Here is a 17875-nt window from a genome sequence, read left to right as displayed (position 1 = left end):
GCCAAAATAACTGTTTCCTCCCCCCTGCCTCTTCTATTCCTCATACAGATTTTTTTCTTTGCACATTTCACACTCTAATTATTTGTTCACACACTCATCTTCCCCATGAGCTGAGAGCAGAAGCTGTGTCTTCCTCATCCTATATACCCAGTACCAGAGAGCTTGCTCCCCGCAGTAAATGATCAATCAGTGTTGACTGACACTGGGTAAGTGGGTGTTCTGTTCTAGCAGCTCAGCTAGGAACTGAAAGGGACCTGGGAGGAGTTGAGTTTTGAGCCATGTTCTAAAGAAGGGACTGTCTATGCCAAAGCATGAGAAAAAGCAGCATGGTGCTGTGAAAAAGGCAGAAAAAACAGAGCCTGGGTCTATTGCCGCGGAAAGAGGAGCTGGTGTGCTGTGGAGATAAGGGATGGCCCACAGCAAAGATGGGGGCTGGAAGCTCTGGGTGCCCTATCCAGCCACCTATACCTGCCTCTCCCTGGCCCAGGTACCCTTCTGGAATGGCTGCAATGAGGATGAGCACTGTGTCCCTGACCTCCTGCTGGATGCCCGCAGTGACCTGCCCACAGCCATGTGAGTAGGCTCCTCCCCACCCCCACACTGACTCCTTTCCCTTCCCTGCTGCTGGATCTAGGCTCCCAGGGCCCTGGATGACAATCCTGCACATGCTTCTCCTAGGCAGCGAGGACCAAACACTGAACTCGGAGCATGGTTCTAGCTCAGGCTCTGCCTCTAACTCCTGTGTGACCTCAGGCAAATACCTTGCCCTCTCTGGGCCTCCATGACCTCCTCTGTGAAATGAATACTGTTAGTCTAATCCAACCTCCTCAAACTTTGTTTAGAAAAGGAATCGTTTCTTTGGAGCCTGCACTATAAAACAGATAAAAGGTGGAGACTAAGGACCTAGAGTTCTTGGTGTTCATTGTCTAACCCCCAGACTAGATGACTTCTAAGGTCCATGGACTGACCACTTGGGCTCAGTACTAAGGAGATTAGCAGAGGATGAGCAGGGTGCTCACAGTCCCCTGGAGGAAATAAACTGGCAGGGCTTCCCTGGTGGCTCAGTGGTTAAGAATCCACCTGCCAATGCAGGGGACACGGGTCCGAGCCCTGGTCCAGGGAGGTCCCACATGCCGCGAAGCAACTAAGCCCGTGCGCCACAACTACTGAGCCTGCGCTCTAGAGCCCACGTGCCACAACTACTGAAGCCCGCGTGCCTAGGGCCCATGCTCCACAACAAGAGAAGCCACCGCAATGAGAAGCCCGCGCACTGCAACTAGAGAAAGCCCACGTGAGGCAACAAAGACCCAATGCGGCCAAAAAAAAATTAAAATAAAATAAATTTATTAAAAAAAAAGAAACTGGCAGACAAGGAAAAATACTGATCCTATTTCAAATTTATGTAATATGTTTTAAAATAATTTATGCTCAGCTTTTATTCAACTATGAAATGGTTAGATAGAAGATACATATACAGTAAATGGAAATAATACAACACTACTATATATAAAAATAGATAAAAAAACAAGGATCTACTGTACAGCACAGGGAACTATATTCAATATACTAACCTATAAGGGAAAAGAATCTGAGAGAATATGTGTGTGTGTGTGTATACATACATATATATATCTGAATCACTGCTGTACACCTGAAACTAACACAACATTGTAAATCAAGTATACTTCAATAAAAATATAAATAAATAAAAAATAGGGGCTTCCCTGGTGGCGCAGTGGTTGAGAGTCCGCCTGCCGATGCAGGGGACACAGGTTCATGCCCCAGTCCGGGAGGATCCCACATGCCACGGAGCGGCTGGGCCCGTGAGCCATGGCCACTCAGCCTGCGTGTCCGGAGCCTGTGCTCTGCAATGGGAGAGGCCACAGCAGTGAGAGGCCTGCGTACATACATACATACATACATAAAATATAAATAGTACATCCAAACCTTGTAGAAGGATGAAGAAGCAAAGATTCTAACCATCTAGGCTAATAATCAGGCTTGTCTCCATATTGAGCTCTGAGCTTCCTGGCAGCCAAAGCCAAAAGGAGAACATGCTGATCGGAGAGGTGATACATGCACAGTGAGGTCTCCCCCTGCATTCCCCATTCCATGTGCCTGATTCCTGCTCGTCTCTTTCCCACAGGGAGTACTGCCAGAGGGTGCTGAGGAAGCCTGCCCAGGACTGCTCTGCATACACGCTGTCCTTTGACACCACAGTTTTCATCATAGAGAGCACACGGCGGCGGGTGGCGGTGGAGGCCCTGCTGGAGAACAAGGGCGAGAACGCCTACAGCACAGTCCTAAATATTTCACAGTCAGCAAACCTGCAGTTTGCCAGCTTGATCCAGAAGGTAAGACCTTGGCAGCCTGCCTGGCCTGCCTGAGGGGAAGGGCTGAGGCAGGAAAGGAGGGGTCCAGGTAGGGGGCCCGGCTGCACGTTAGAATCACCTGGGAGCTTAAAGATACCTGTGTTCAGACTTCTCCAGGACTTTCTAATTGATGTGGTCTGGGTGGGGCCTGGGTCAGTCTGCTTCTAAAGCTGCCCAGGTGATGTCAGTGTGCAGCCTGGGCTGAGAAACATGGGGAGAGGGTGGTCTGACCCTTTCAGACCATGGAGAGGAATATCCTTCAGCCTGCGCCCTTGGCCCTTGTTAGGGGCGCACACACACATACACATGCCCGCACGTGTGCACACTAGTGCGTACACACCCTCTGCCTACAGTTCATCCTCCAGGCTTTTCCACAACAGTCCTTCTAATAAGAATCAGAACCAATTTCTCCCCACTTTAAAACCTACCATCATTCCCAGTTGCTTTCACAACGGATCCCGAACTCCCTGTGGTTGCACTCAAGCCCCTTCCTGCCTCCCCAGCCACACCTGCCACTTCTGCCCTCACCCCAACACTGGTAGTCCCACTGGCCCCCGCTGTTGCCCAGCGCACCTGCCCTTTCCGACCACAGACCTCTGCCTGAGACCCCCTCCCTCATTTCCTGAGAAGCTCCTGCTTCCTCGTGGTAACCCCTTACAACGCCTGCTTACATTTCACCCTCACAACAACTCCAGGAGGTGGTGGCAGTCATCGTATCCCCCTTTACAGAGGAGGAAACTGAGGCACAGAGAGGGGTTAAGTGGCCTGAACAGGACCACACAGCCAGCAAGCGGCAGAGCGGGATTCCCACCCAGCAGCTGGCTCCTGAGCCCACGTTTCACGAGAAAGCACGGTCCCCACGCCACGCTCTCTGGGGTGGCTTCCTGAAGCCCCAAAAGGCCACACAGGGCCCCCCCGGCCCTCACAGCCCCCTGGCGCAGCCCTATGCGTGCTCTGTGGAAATCATCAGTGTCTGAGCGCTGCCCGTTATAACCCTGAACTCCCAGAGGGAGAGTGCCCTGTCTCAGGGCTGGGCCAGGGCTGGGCACAGAGAAGTCCCTCAAGACATGTCTGTTGAATAAACCTAGGACATCGTTGTCCTGTGTGTGTACTGGGGGGTCCCAGGTCCCCTCAAACACAGTCTCTGTCCTCACAGATCTCTGTGTCCACCTGGAGCCTGGAGTGCAGCACAGGAGAGCCAGCAGGGCCCTTCTGTCCTCACCTCCACCACCCCTTCCTCACTGGACTTGGGAGAGGCAGGACGGGCCCCCCCCACACACACACACACACGGTGTTCCTATAGCCAGAAGGGGAAGCTGAGTGGAGTGAGGCCCCCGAGAAAAGAGGGCGGCTGCCTGCCGTGTCCTCCCTTTCCCCTCGGTGGGCCCCCAGTGCCCTCAGACAGACTTCAAGTTCAGTGCAAAGGACCTGAAGGAGGGGCTGTCAGTGCAAAGTCAGTCCCTCTGTCAGGCCCAGGTCCTGTTCCACGGCCCAGAGTGAAGACGACCAGCCCACCTGATGGTCTTTCAAAGGCCTCTCCTCCCAGAGGTTTTGTGTCTGTTTGGCTTTAGGGTATTTAGGGGAAACTGAGCCCCAAACCTGCATCCATCTCTTCCTGCTTCCCTGGCCCTGACTTTCCAAGACCAATCTCGTGCCTATTCATAACCCTAGGGGGAAGGAATCATGGGATTTTGTTTCTGTGACGCAGAAGGGCTTTGGAAACGTGTTCTGTGAAAGGCCGTGTCCGTACACAGGCGCGTGAGCACACACACGTGGCAGGTGGTGTGTGTAGGGCTAGCCTGCAGCCTGGCTCCTTCACCTCCCCGCTATCCATCCCCAGCCTGGGAGATGCTCACAGCTGGAGCTCAGCACACCCTCCTTCCTCTCCCTGACCCCTACCGTCCAACAAAGGGACCTCGAGCGGAGGAAGCCACTTGCTGGTGGTCTGTGCTAGTTACCTCCCGTCTCTGGGGCTCAGTGACCCCACCTGTAAGCTGGATGATAAGTCCCGCCTCTGGGCTTGATCCAGAGAGAATGACAAATCATATACGTGAGCGCCTGCCCACTCTCTCCACGACCCTGCACAGCTGAGCCTGTCCTCCGCCCCCGCACCGGGCTCCCACCATGCTTTGCGCTTTCCGCACCCAGAGCCAAGCCGCACCCGAGCCTCCAGGGCCCCTGTGGTCCCAGGATCTGCGGCCTATGCTGCAGCTTCAGGGCAGTTGGGGGGCTGGGGGCAAGGGTGGCCCCCCTACCCAGGTCTCGGGCCCCACCTAACTGGTGCCCGTGATGCCCCCATCGCCCCAGGACGACTCGGACGGCAGTATCGAGTGTGTGAACGAGGAGAAGAGGCTCCACAAGAAAGTCTGCAACGTCAGCTACCCCTTCTTCCGGGCCAAGGCCAAGGTTGGGGCTAGGGTGGTGTGGGGAGGGAACGGGGCGGGTCGGGGAGGCACGGGGAGGCAAGAGAAGTGGAAGGGAACAGAGCGGAGGACTGGGGAGGGATGGAGAGGCCTGAGGGCGCCTTTTAAGTAGGTTGGTTTTTTCTCCCATGAAATGACCTTCAAGTGACCTAATTAGCCAGCCATCCCCAGGTCTGACAGCGCACCCCAGGAGAGCACCAGGACCCTCACCTCAGGGGGAATCTACCACTTCCACCCACCGCTCTCCCACCTCCTCTTGGCCATTTACCCCACTGTCCTGTATCCTAACCCGTTTTTTAAATGTCCAGCCTCTGTCATGGTGCTGTGCCTGGGGAGAGATGGGAAGAAAAATGAACGTTTCTTGAGCACCTACCATGTGCTTAAAAGTACATGTGAAAAGAGTGTAGGGATGGGAGAGGTAGACTCCAGACTGTGGGGACGTTTGCCCATCACCCCCGGGCAGTAGGCAGCCCCTGAAGGTTCTAGAGCAAGGGGAGACCTGGCTGAGGCCGAGCTGCTTGTAGAGTGGGAACCAGACAGAGGGGAGCTTGAGGTAGGGGCCACCTAGAGAGCAGCAGTGTGTTCCCAGGAGCAAGGTCTGCAAGGCTGGGGGAAGGGGAGGAGAAGGGGGAGGGGGATTAGGGCTCCTGACAAAAGAACCTCCCCAGTGCGACAAAAGTCAAGATTGTGGTTTTTGAGGTGAGGCGCTGACGCACCCAGGAGCTCTTGGGTGAAGACCCAGGGGGAGCAGCGCACAGCCCAAGCTTCCCCACCCGATCCTGTGGCCGCTCAGGGAGTAGCCATCCCCCACCCCGCACCCCACCCCTGCCACCAGGTCTCCTTGGGAAACCCTGTGAGGGTCAGACCTGGGAAGAGCACGAGAGGTCTGTGCAAAGCCCCAGTAGCACCACCAGGTGGGGCAGAAAGTAGCAAAGAGGGTCAGATGTCAAAGGGCACAGTCAGGAGACCCAGGCCCTACTCCTGGGTGAAGACCAAGGGAAGCACCAGGACCTGGGCCGTCAGAGCGGTGGGAGGGCCGCTGGACAAGGAGACAGGTGTGTGACTAGCCTCTGGGTAGCCCGGGACAGCCTTCACCCTTCTCCAGGCCTCACACCTGTTCACATGCAAGAACAGGGGGTGCATGAGGGGGTCTTATCACTAGATTCTGGCCCCCACTTCCTGCGATGCATGTTGATGGCCATCTCCCCTTCAAGTGCCCCCCAGAAATTCCTGCAGAAAGAGTCTGAAGTTGGATTTGCTGCCTTCTGATTGCCTGTACTTAAAAACAAAAAGGGAGGGGGCGGAGGTCTGGCCTCACAGCCAAGAAGCCCCAGCAGCGGAGCTGTTGACCTCGGCTGCTTCCCGGCCACGGCCCCTGAGCTCAGCTCACATTACTCCAGCACCTGGTCCTCCCTCCCCCAGCCCATTCCCTGCCAGCAGGGCCCACCAAAAGGTCAGGGGTTGGGAGGGGCGGGCCAGGGCTGGTGTGGGCAGTGCTCGGACAGGCAGTTCCCAGCCAGCCCGGCTCCAGCGACTTATTCCTTGTAGGTGGCTTTCCGTCTCGATTTCGAGTTCAGCAAATCCGTCTTCCTGCACCACATGGAGATCCAGCTCACAGCGGGCAGGTCAGGGCTTGCCCGCTCCTTCTCCCACCCTGCTCGCTACTCCTGGGCCCTGTTCTGCTGCTGGGAACTGCCCCTCCCCACACCAAATCCCCCTCCAAGCCTTGTCCATCACTGCCCTGCCTGGGAGGGGACTGACCCAGGGCCAACCTGCTGCCCACTGTGCTGCTGCCAGTCTTCGTTCTTGGGCAGCTTGGATATAAATAATAATACCCTCAGCTTTCTACAGCATTTTATATAGCAATTATTTAAAAGCCCTACAGTTATAAAGTACTATGCACGTAATATCTCAGTCAGTCCTCACAGCAGCGCCTTAAGACAGGCAAAGCAGGGCTTATTCCCCACCCCACCCCACCCCACCCCACCAAGTTGCAGGTAAGAAAAGGAAAGCTCAGAGAGGTTGAGTGAATTTCCCAACAACACACAGCATGTAAATAGTACAGCTGGGAGCTAACTAGTTTTCCTACTCCTTATCCAGTGCTCTTTATGTCCTGGTCACTTCTCTCCCTTGGAAACTTCCAATTTTAAAAGACCTTTCCTTTGTGGGTCTGTCTGTCTCCCAGGCCTCCCAGAGGCAGCTTGCTGTAGGTTGACACCGTGAATCGCCCATGTCAGTAATAAACACATGGAGGTGAGGAGGAATTCTGGCTGCTCTGGAGCCTTATAAACCCTCCTGAGAACTTCTCCACACTGAGAAATAAACACTGCAGGCAAACCGAGCACCAACATTCCAACACACACACACATGCGCAAACCAGTCAGCAGTCACAGGAGTGCTGGGGATCAACACAGCGGCATGTGCCTGTATCCAGGTATAGTTAGCCAAACTGTGCACTCTGGTGGAATTCTCACTTGACATGAGGCGAAGTTTGTAAGATGTGTTGATATCTTAAGGCCTCCCTCTTAGAAAGCAGTCTGTTCTCACAGGGCAATGCACGCCCTTGCCTGCAGTGTCCTTAGCAGTGTGGGCGTTGGCGGGTGTTTGTGAGTTAGGCATATATAGGCAGGGGACACTGGGCATCTGGGTGTGTCAGGTCTCCCTTTTCTAACTAAGCACCTATCTGGGGTAAGTTTCCGAAGGAAATCAAACAGTGTGTGTAATGAGCAGAAATCATACCTTTTTTATGTCTAAATGATCTGCTCCGGTAGTTCATGGTGCTCAGAAGTGAAGGGAAGCATATTCAACAAAACTTCCTCTAATGCCTCTGAATTTCACTCTCTGGCCTTTTCAAGGCAGCATAGCCCCCATGGGAGCTGGCACACCCCTAGTCAGCTCGGGGGGTCGGCTCAAGGGTCAGTAAATGCTCTGCTGTGAATTCTTCATGCTCTTCCCCTCTCTTGGGCAGACCCTTGCCCTGGAGGCGTCATCTCCCAGGGCGGGGGCGGGGGGGTAGGTAGCACAGGATTTGCCCGTCTGACAGATGAGGAGGGCAGACAGGCCGCTGTGACCAAGCTGGCGCCGTCCTCCCAGCCTCCAGCCCAGATGTGCTGCACCCAGAAAGAGGGCAGGGAAAGCTGAGGTCTCCAGGTCCCCTGCCTCCCCGGCCCTTCCCCTCCCGGGAGACACCTCTGATGACCCCCCTGGCTGGCTGCACTGGTGCAGCAGAGCTATAGACGCACGGGGATGCTCCTTCTCAGCCTGACTTGTATCCCTCCTGCTGCCCTGAGCTGGGTGGAGGGAGGGCTGCCCCTTCCTGACCACAGGCACTGCCGGCTCTCCTTGCAGTGACAGTGACGAGGAAGAGAGCACCAAGGAAGACAACACGGCCCTCCTGCGCTTGCACCTCAAGTATGAGGCTGACGTGCTCTTCACCAGGTGGGCCACGGCCCCAGGGCCCTCATGCTGAGGGACTATGGGAGGCAGCTGGGTATGCCCCTGAGAGTGCACCCCCCGGGTCCATGGAGGGGAGGTGGCGTCAACATGGGGGAGGAAGAGATACAGACCTGGTCCCCAGGGAGCTCCCCGCAGTGGGGGAGGGGGAGGGCTGGAGCAGCAGGCAGTATCCACCCCAGGTGCAGGCTGTAAGCGGAGGAATGGTCTGCAGAGAATTTTAAAATAGTAAAACCTGCTAAAAAGTCCATCTGCATTTCATTACCACTTTGCACTAGCAATTCTAAATAGCATCAGTGAGAAAATGCTCCTCCCTGCAGGGCAGACTGCTCCCACCGCCCACCCACCTCAGTCTGCCAGTGGTCCCCAGTGTGCCCCCTGAGAGCTCCCAGGAGGGCGGAGAAGTCAGAAGGTAACCACAAACAGAAAGTTCAGGCCCTCCCTCAGCCACCACTAGAGGCTGGAACGGTGCACAGTGGGCAAGTTCATGATCAAAAGAGGCCATGCCCCTGGGCAGGAGGCAAGGGCAAGGGTGGCAAATAACTTGCTCTTCTGGTTCATGGCCATCCACACACTAGGCAGACATTGCTAATTGATCTCAGAGTTTATTCCTTCTGAGCCTCAGAATCCTTCCCAACACAGCACTCCCAATGGACACAAGAGGAAACGTATTTGCTGTGGTCTAGGGGGAGGCGGGCGCATGCCCACACCCTCCTTCATTCGCTTATCCATCTAGCCTACACTGACTGAGCTCATGGCGGCCCTGTCCTCTGTCCCTGCAGGAGCAGCAGCCTGAGCCACTACGAGGTCAAGCCCAACAGCTCGCTAGAGCGATACCATGGCATTGGGCCTCCCTTCAACTGCGTTTTCAAGGTTAGTCTGGAAGGGAGTCAAGCAGACAGCGAAAGACAGGAGCTGAGGATCCCCCATCTCGGAGGGGAGGAGTCTGGAATCATTGCTAGCGCCTGGGGTTCAGCCTCAACCCTGCCACCCATTCACTGTGTGACTTTAGGCAAGTCCCTTCCCCTCTCTGGGGCTCTCAGTCATCATCTGGAAAATTATGGGGCCGAACTGGGAGGATGTGTCAGTGAAGATTAGGTGTAGCTGCTTATAATTTTTAAAGTATGAAAAAAAACAGTGATCTAAATGCCCTGGGGTTTATTCTCTCCCGTAAAAGAAGTCCAGAGCTGGCAGCTTTACAGAGTCATCCGGGATTGGGTCTCCTTGTGTCTGTTCCACCATCCTCAACATGCAATCATCAGCCTATCAAGTTCACCTCATAGTCCAAGGTGGCTGCAGCTCCAGCCATCACGTTATCATTCCAGGAAGAAGGAAGGGGAGAAGAGCAGACCACACCCCTGCCTACTAAGAAACCTCTTTGGCAGTTCCTTGCACTTCCAGTTACTTCTCATTGTCCAAAACAGTGTGATTCAGCTGTACGGGAGGCTAGGAAATATGCCTTTTTGTCTTGCTTTCTGTCACTAAGGAAGGAGGGAGAATGAGAATTAGGAAGCAGTTTAGAGTCTCTGCCATGGTGTGCCCCAAGATCTCCCCAGCCCTGAACTGCTGAGTGAGAATTGGGAGCAGGTAGACAGCTGGAAACATGCAGATGCCTCAGTGGCTCATCCAAGAGAGATTTAGTAACCTGCCCAAGGCCACACAGCTCATCTGTGGCGGCAGCCCCAGGTTATGTGCTCAGGCTTTCTGATTCCAAAGCCCTATTTGTGATCACTGTGGCTCTGACACCAAATGTGTCACGGCTAGAATGTGAACCAACACACACTCACTATTTACATCCTGCATCAGTTACTGATTATTTCTCACAATAAAGGAATTGCTGTCACCATCTCCACCCCGACCTCTGTCCAGGGAGGCCACCAGCACCACAGCCAAGAGAGGGTGAAAAGGGAAGTGACCCTTGCTGTCAGCCTCATGGCCCCCTAGTGACCTATCCTCAGCCTCCAAGAGCCCATCCCTTTCAGTTTTCATGCAGTTTCATCCTGTATCCCCCCGCCGAGATCTGGAAGAGCTTTGGAGCATCTACAGTGAAAAAGCCAGGGGGCTTGAAGGGGCCTGGCTGGGGGGATCGCCCCGTGAGCCTCGTCCTCCACCCCCCAACTGCTGCTGGGTGTACTGACACCTCCTCCGCTCTGGCCACAGATCCAAAACTTGGGCTTGTTCCCCATCCACGGGGTGATGATGAAGTTCACCATTCCCATCGCAACCAGGGGCGGCAACCGGCTGCTGCTGCTGAAGGGCTTCCTCGCTGACCAGGTACCTGTGCCCTGGGGGCCCAGCACAGGGGAGGGGACAAACATATCCCTAGGTGTGCCCCCAAGTCCCCAGACCTCAGCTCCTTCTCCCAAGCCCAGGGCCAGCTGGGCCTTCTCTGGGCAGAGGAGGAGAGAGGACCATGTCTGGGACGCCGAGTCTGCCAGTGCTGGTGGTGAGGCTGGTTGCGTGTGTCCTCGTGCAGGCAAACACGTCCTGTAACATCTGGGGGAACAGCACTGAGTACCGGCACGCCCCGACGGAGGAGGACTTGAGTCGTGCCCCACAGCTGGTGAGTGTCCCCCGCGGCAAGAGCCCTGGGGGATGAGGAGAGCTCCTTGTCCAGTAGTTTGTCCAGAAGAGCTTGTTGAGCACCTCTATGTCCCAACCTCAGACCAAAAGGACACAGAATAAGGAAAAGATACTTCTTGCCCTTAGTGAGCCTACCATCTCACAGGAGACATGGGATTGAGTGTAAAGAAGCCAGGTAGCGAGGCTGGGATACGTGTCAAGTGAGGGGCAGTGGAGCAGACAACCTCGAGTAGAGAAGCAGGGGTCGTGGACTTGCCTCTGTGCCTAAAAGGGCCAGTAGGATACGGACAAGCAGAGGGAGGAGGAAGGAGCAAGACCACACGGGGCTTGTATTGGAGACACTGACCACATCACCTGGGGCCTCCCTGCCCCCAGAGATGGAAGGCAGCCCAGCTCCCACTCCTGAGGCCCTCCCCAAGACATCTGCTAGTGTCCAGGTTTCTGTTCCCAGGGCTGCCTCTGTCCCCACATACCAATTTCTGAGTGTGCCTTCACTGTTCCTTACCCAAATAAAAATCTTAGCTATTTTCATTTTGTTCATTTTCAAGTGCCTCACACAAAGCATCTTTGGAGTGTAGTGCACTTTACTGAAGACTTGAACTTGGGTGGGGTGAGGTGGCTGCGAGGGAGCAACACAAATAAGTTTAACCTAATAAATCCTAATTATTTGATGATTTGTTTGGGTTTTCTATTAGGACGGTATCATCTGCAAGTAATGATAGTCTTAGTTTTACCACTCAATCCTTTTAAATTGTTTTTCTTGTCTTATTGCTCTGGCTATAAGGGCAATGGTAAACAGAAACGATGACCATCTTGTCTTGATCCTGCTTTTAAAGGGATTATTTTTAATTTTTCATTATTAAATGTGATACTTGCCACAGGCTTTTTAAAATAAGCACCCTTATTCAGATTTAGGACGTTCCCTGGGAGTTTTTATCATAAACAGAAGTTGGATTTCATAAAAGGCTTTTTTCTGCATCTGTTGCAGTAATACTATCATTTTCCCTTTAATGCGTTTGTATGGTGGTGACATTTATAGGTGCCCTAACGTTGACCCAAAGTTCTGTTCCTGAAATACTCCCAGTTATGCACAACTTCAAGTGGAGCATCGGATATACCGTCCTTACCTTGTCCTCCACCCCCATCCCCTTCCTTCTTCCTTGTCCTCTGCCCCTCCTACCTCAGGAACAAAGCTCCACTTGGTCAAGCTGGGCAGCTGAGCCACCTCTCTGGTGGCCAAGCCCCTGCTCACCGTGAGACCCACCTTCTCTTTCAGAATCACAGCAACGCTGATGTAGTTTCCATCAACTGCAACGTGAGGCTGGCCCCCAACCAGGAAATCAGTTTCCATCTGGTGGGGAACCTGTGGTTGAGGTCCCTAAAAGCAGTAAGTAGAGCCCTAGGGGTCAGGCTGGAGGAGGCAGGTGCTGGGGAGCCTCCCCCGGGGGAGGGGCCAGAACCTGACAAGCCCTCTGATTACACAGCTCAAGTACAAGTTGATGAGAATCACGGTCCACGCAGCCTTGCAGAGGCAGTTCCACAGCCCTTTCATCTTCCGCGAGGAGGATCCCAGCCGCCAGGTGAGCACTGGGAACCCTGCAGACCTGGGCCCGGGCCAGGCCAGCTTGGGGAAGGGTCGCCCCTTCCCTGAGAGTTTTCCTACTCCCCCTGCAGGAGAGAGATGGACAGGCCTGCCAGCAGTTAGTGCAGCATCAGAGGCGAGGGAAAACCGAGACAAACAGGCTGTTAGGGGCAAAAATGGGGAGAACAGGGCCAGAAATAGGCATTGGCGCTGTCCCTCGGGGGCACCAAGCGCTGCACCTCAACAGCCCCCGGAGGCGAGGAAGGAGGGACACCTGCGTGTTTTACACTAGAGGAAGCCGAAGTGCAGCCCAGGCCTGCCTGCCTGCCCGCCTGCCCGCCTGCCCACCTGCCTCAGGGTGGCAAGGCTGGGTCTTGACAGGCTGGCAGCCTAAAACGGCCATCCAACCCTCCCCTCCACATCCATCCGCGCCTCAAATCTAATGAATGAAGTCTGCTGCAAACTAAAATTGTGAAGACCGAGGGATTCGAGCTGTCTCTGAATTGGAACTCCTTTTGAATTGAGTAAAACCAGACTGTCTCAGATCAAACTGGCTTGAATCAGGGTCCAGGAAAGGGGTGAGGCTCCATGTGGTGCTCTCTGGGAAAATGAGAAATTGGGTCTTGAAAAAAAGGCGGGTTCTCTGGAAGGAGCCGGGTGTCTCGGGCGTGGGACGCTGCTGCCCTCCACTGGCCACATCCCCAGCCCTGGCCTGGGCTCTGGCGAGCGTCCTGTACCAGATGCGCAGTCACCCACCAGCCCCACCCCAGGAGACACTGGAGAGCAAACTGGGCCTGGTCAGGAAGCCAGACCTCCATAAAACACAAACGTCGATCCCAAACAGCGTGTGGGTGTGCCAGGCAAAGGGGGAGCAGGCACAGAAGCCCGAAGCAGCATTCAGCAGATCCACCCCAGGAGCTGTTTTATTTGTTCATTCTTCAGCATTTGTCGGGTGTTCATCCTGTGACTCAGGCTCACCGCCCAGATGAATTAGGCAGACAAGGGGGCGAGGACAACGAAGTGTGGGTGCAGTCTGGGGGTGAGCACAGGTGCTGGCATGGGGGTTGGTCAGAGCAAGCCATGTCCAGGGAAGGCTTTCTGGAGGAGACGGTCCACTTGACCTGAATCTTGAGAGACATGTGGGAATTTTCCAGGCAATCAAGCGAGAAGAGGCATGGTACAGACACCCCACGCACATACAAACCACCCCTTTCTCCGCACTAGTCCATCTGTCATTTACTAGTTTAAGTGATTTCTCCTTCCACTCCCGCTTCCCACCCTCCAAAACCCCTCTTATACTCTCTGGATGCCTCACTTCTCTTAGAAAGCCAGCAACCCCAAATTTGAGCCCCTGTTGCCTTGGCTCTGTGCGAGGTGCTGGTGTGGGAAGGCGGAGCCAGGTCCCAGCCTTCAGGGATGGAAAGAGCATAGAAGGGACCTGCTGTTGGTGGAGCCCTACCTATGTGCCAGGCGCCATAACAGACACTTCCCGTGTTACCCTGCTTACTCCTCACAGCACTGTGAGGGGCGTCCCCACGTCCATTTTTCAGATATGGAAACAGAGGCTGTGTGAGGTAAGGCGGAAGGGGAGCAGGCTTGCCTCAAGGTGAAAGCGAGTCACTGGCCAAGCCGGGCTCCGCCATGCTGTCATGGGTGCGTTCGTTCAGGCTTTCAGCGCGTTGACTGAGCTCCTGCTCTGTCCCAGGCGCTGTTCCCGGCACTGAGGATAGAGCAGTGAGCAAAACAGATAAAGCCCCTGCTCTCCCTGGAGCTGACACTCTAGACGGGGGTGGGGGGAAGAGTCAACGAACATAAATACATACAATGTCAGTGGTGAAAAGGTCTGCCCAGAAAAACGCAGGTGCGTAAGGGTGGAGACGAGGGGTGCCATTTTATACAGGGAGACTGAGGAAAGCGTGTAAGGGGACAGCAGACAGAGACTAGAAGAAATACAGTGGTGTCATGCAGCGAAGGGGGTTGGGGGAGCCCCACCAGCAGAAGGAACAGCGATGCAAAGCCCCAGCAGCAGGCGTGTGCTGGGCGTGTTGGCAGCCAGGTGGCTGAGGGCTGGAGTAGAGAGAGCAAGGGGCAGAGCAGGAGATGAGGCCGGAGGGTGCAGGGCCTTGCAGGCCAGGACAAGGACTCTGTTTTCCACTCTGAGGAAGATGGGAAAACTGGAGGACGGAGCAGAGCAGAGAGTAAATCCCCTGCCTCTGGCTACTCTTCCAAGAACAGACTGTAGGGGGCGAGACACAAGCAGAAGGGGCAGCTAGGTGGCTGCTACGGTCTCCAGGTGGGAGATGAGGGTGCTCAGTCCAAAGAGGTAGCCTTGGTGGTGGCAGGAGTGGCCACATTCTGGGTGTTTCCGAGGTAGAGCAGATAGACTTTGCCGGAGTCCACGTGGGTGTGAAAGTGAGAGTCAGTGACCCATACAAGAAGCAAGAGCAAGGAAGGACAAGGCTGCCATTTGCTTTGAGGGGAAAGATGTTGAAGGAACAGGTTTGAGGGTGAGGAGTGAGGTCAGGAGTTTATCTGGGGACCTGTTAAAGATGCCAGGCAGGCCGAGTAGACAGTTGGATATGAGTCTGGAATGCAGTGGAGAGTCCAGGTAGAAGGTAGCAATGTGAAAGCATCAGCAGGCATAAAGGTGGTTACGGCCCTAGGACTGAGTGAGCTTCCCCGGGGCTGCGTTAGGGCTCTCATGGCCCTGGGCACTTTTGCTTTCAGGGCCTTACTCCATAAACAAGGTTTTTTTTTTTAAGTATTATTTTCTGACTTGGTCTGTATAAAGACAAATCCAGACAAGATTATATTTTTTGATTCTAACTTTAAAAGAGATTAGAACATTTCTGTGGGCCCCTAAAAGCACCATGGACCCTGGGCGCCATGCCCACAGTGCCTAGTCCATAAGTCAGCCCCGAGCTCACCAGAGCCATGGGACACACCAACATTTAGGAAGCAGCAAAGAGAGCAAGAAAGAGTGGCCCATGTGGTAGAAGGAGGAAAGCAGGGAGAGTGGAGTGGCCCCCGGCCCAAGGCAGAAAGCGTCTCAAAGAGGAGGTGGGATCACTTGGTCACTTAAGTCAGGTGTCTGCTGCACCAGGGCTGGGGGCTCTGAGGCCTCTCGGCAGGCTGGTGCCACCCGTCCCTTCAGCATCTCCCTGAGGAAGGGGATGCAGCTCTCCCACCAGGTGCCCGCTGTCTCCTACCCTCCTGCCCCTCCCCAGGCTGCCACCTGGGCCCCAGAACAGTAGCGCTGTTGACCTGGCCTCACCCCTCACCTTGCAGATCACATTTGAGATCTCCAAGCAAGAGGACTCACAGATCCCCATCTGGATCATCGTGGGCAGCTCCCTGGGGGGCCTTCTGCTGCTGGCCCTGCTGGTCCTGGCACTGTGGAAGGTGAGGGCCCCTGCAGGGTGCGGGTGGGGGGCAGCATCCTGGCTGTCCAGGCCTGGGGCCTCCGCCTCTGAGCTCTGTGGCCAGTCCCCATGTTCTCCTCCGCGTGGGAGCTGGGGCCCACCCAGCCTCCTCCCCAGAACTTGCCGACTCCTCACCACAGCAGGCAGATGGGCTAGGGCCACCAGAGGGTACTCAGCCTACGGCTCCAATCCTTTTGTGGGTCCCCCTGAGAACCTGATGAAAGCTAGGCTTCCTCTGATCAGAAAAAAAGCAAGCACACACAGCCACAAAATTTCTCCAACAATGTCAGGCTGTTAAGAAGTCCCCCAAAAGCCCTTCTCTGTCTCTGAGCCTCAGGCTAAGAACCCCTGGTCTCAACGTCCTCCTGTTATAGATGAGGTGAAGGAGGCCCAGAGAGGTGTTGACTAGGGCAGCGTCAAACAGCATGACTGCTTGCCTCTTGACACAGGCTCCGTCCACTTGGTTCCAGCCTCCCTGTCACCAATTAAGTGGCCCGTTGTGCAGCCTGGCGGTGGTAGGGGAGATATGCAGCATGAGCTGGGGTGTTCAGGGAAGGCTTCTGAGGAAAGAAGCCTTAAGAGAGTGACTGAAGGGAGAGCAGGAAGGGGAGACAGGCCTTGTCCACCCTGCCCACCCCTGAGATTTCTCCCTTTGCCTTCCCACAGCTCGGCTTCTTTAAAAGTGCCAAGCGCAGGAGGGAGCCCGGCCTGGACCCCACCCCCAAAGTGCTGGAGTGAGGCTCCGGGGGAGGCTGTGAGTTGATGGGGGCCAGGACGCGGGCCCAGGCAGTGTGCAGGCCCATGGCCCACCGAGCTGGGGTGGAGAGGACACCGGCTCGCTTTGCACTTGACCTCATCTCCTGAGAGACCAAGTCTGCTCCCTCTGAAAGGAACTCAAGTCAGTTTTAAGAGGGACTGTCCTACTGGGAGCCATGGCACCTCCAACACAGATCCCTAGGGATTTAAAGGGACCCCCCCCCAAGGTACACCCCAAAGCCGCCCCCAGGCTCTGTGGGGGCATTTGCTGCCCCCATCACTAAGGTGCTAGAAATTCGTCATCACCCCATGCTCAGAAGAAACCCAGAGGGGAAGACTACAAATGCAAACCCACTCTGCCCTCTCCAGACCTCTAGTTCCAGTGGGACCTAAGGGGACAGCAGATCTGCCCTCTGCGCTGTCCTCCCACCCCAACGCTGTCCATGGCTCCCGAGTCTCCTCACCCCTTCCCCAGGCCGAAGATAGGTCCCCGGAGCGCCCCCTGCCTGAGGGGCCCAGCGGTGACAGCTGTTGGCCTGGATGAAGACAGACCCTGGGACGCGGAGACTGTGATGGACGGGCAGCTGGGACCTAGGAGACTGGGCACCCACCAAGATGCGGAGGTGGGCGGGCTCTCCCGCATCCCCACCGTGCGTTCACACTGACCACCGCCCACATCCCCTCCCAACACGCTCTCAGCAGCTGCAGGCCTGCAGCTGCCACCCCTCCTGCTGCTTTTGTTCCTGGGAGCCTGGCGGAAGTGTGGATGACGCAGTCCCCAGGCTCCACGTTCCCACTCTGTCTTCCACCGCAGCCTGTCCCGATGCGATGGCAAGGCTGCAGGCCGTGGGCAGGGGTAGAGGTGGGGGGCCTCCCCTCCCTGCATCACCCCCTCCCTACACACACACACACACACACACACACACACACAGCCTCTCACGGCCTCCCATCCCTCCCTTCCGACCACCCATCACCCATCACCCGTGGGGGAGAAGGGCTGGAATGCACTGGATAAAGCCGGTGCAGGAACCCCCGGAGCCTGTGCAACCTTGGTGGCAAATGTCTGATCTGCCAGCCCATGGGACAAGTGGTACTACCAATGACAGCGCCCCGAGGACAAGAGGCACGCCTGGTGCCCAGCCGAGTAATTTATGCCTTAACCTTGTTTTGAGGTAGGAATGAAGGGGGGATACATCAGAGGCATCTGTCCCCTGTCACATAGTACGACCTTTACTGTCGTAAATATTTTAAAGAAATTTTTAAAAATACAGTGTTTAAAAACAA

The 17875-nt window shown here is 55.3% G+C and overlaps 1 protein-coding gene across 2 annotated transcripts in view; it reads left to right on the top strand.

The window, feature by feature from the left end:
• ITGA11 (integrin subunit alpha 11) overlaps positions 1 to 17875 on the top strand; it is a 127103-nt gene extending 109228 nt beyond the window's left edge. Inside the window, exons 19-30 of one of the 2 annotated variants that reach the window (XM_081229017.1) lie at positions 488 to 573; positions 2147 to 2354; positions 4680 to 4778; positions 6344 to 6420; positions 8144 to 8233; positions 9031 to 9121; positions 10409 to 10522; positions 10725 to 10811; positions 12108 to 12218; positions 12316 to 12411; positions 15702 to 15815; positions 16961 to 17875. In XM_081229017.1, the coding sequence (XP_081085143.1) occupies positions 488 to 573; positions 2147 to 2354; positions 4680 to 4778; positions 6344 to 6420; positions 8144 to 8233; positions 9031 to 9121; positions 10409 to 10522; positions 10725 to 10811; positions 12108 to 12218; positions 12316 to 12411; positions 15702 to 15815; positions 16961 to 16984 (1197 nt within the window). In that variant the 3' untranslated portion in view covers positions 16985 to 17875. Of the gene's footprint in view, positions 1 to 487; positions 574 to 2146; positions 2355 to 4679; positions 4779 to 6343; positions 6421 to 8143; positions 8234 to 9030; positions 9122 to 10408; positions 10523 to 10724; positions 10812 to 12107; positions 12219 to 12315; positions 12412 to 15701; positions 15816 to 16501 lie in introns of both variants that reach the window. The other variant, XM_081229016.1, reaches the window with a different exon arrangement.

This window comes from Mesoplodon bidens (genome assembly GCF_964165515.1).
Source record: "Mesoplodon bidens genome assembly, chromosome: 3".
NCBI classification, from domain to species: domain Eukaryota; kingdom Metazoa; phylum Chordata; class Mammalia; order Artiodactyla; family Ziphiidae; genus Mesoplodon; species Mesoplodon bidens.
The sequence above is the reverse complement of the archived record's forward strand: the minus strand, read 5'-3'. Positions and strand labels throughout refer to the sequence as shown.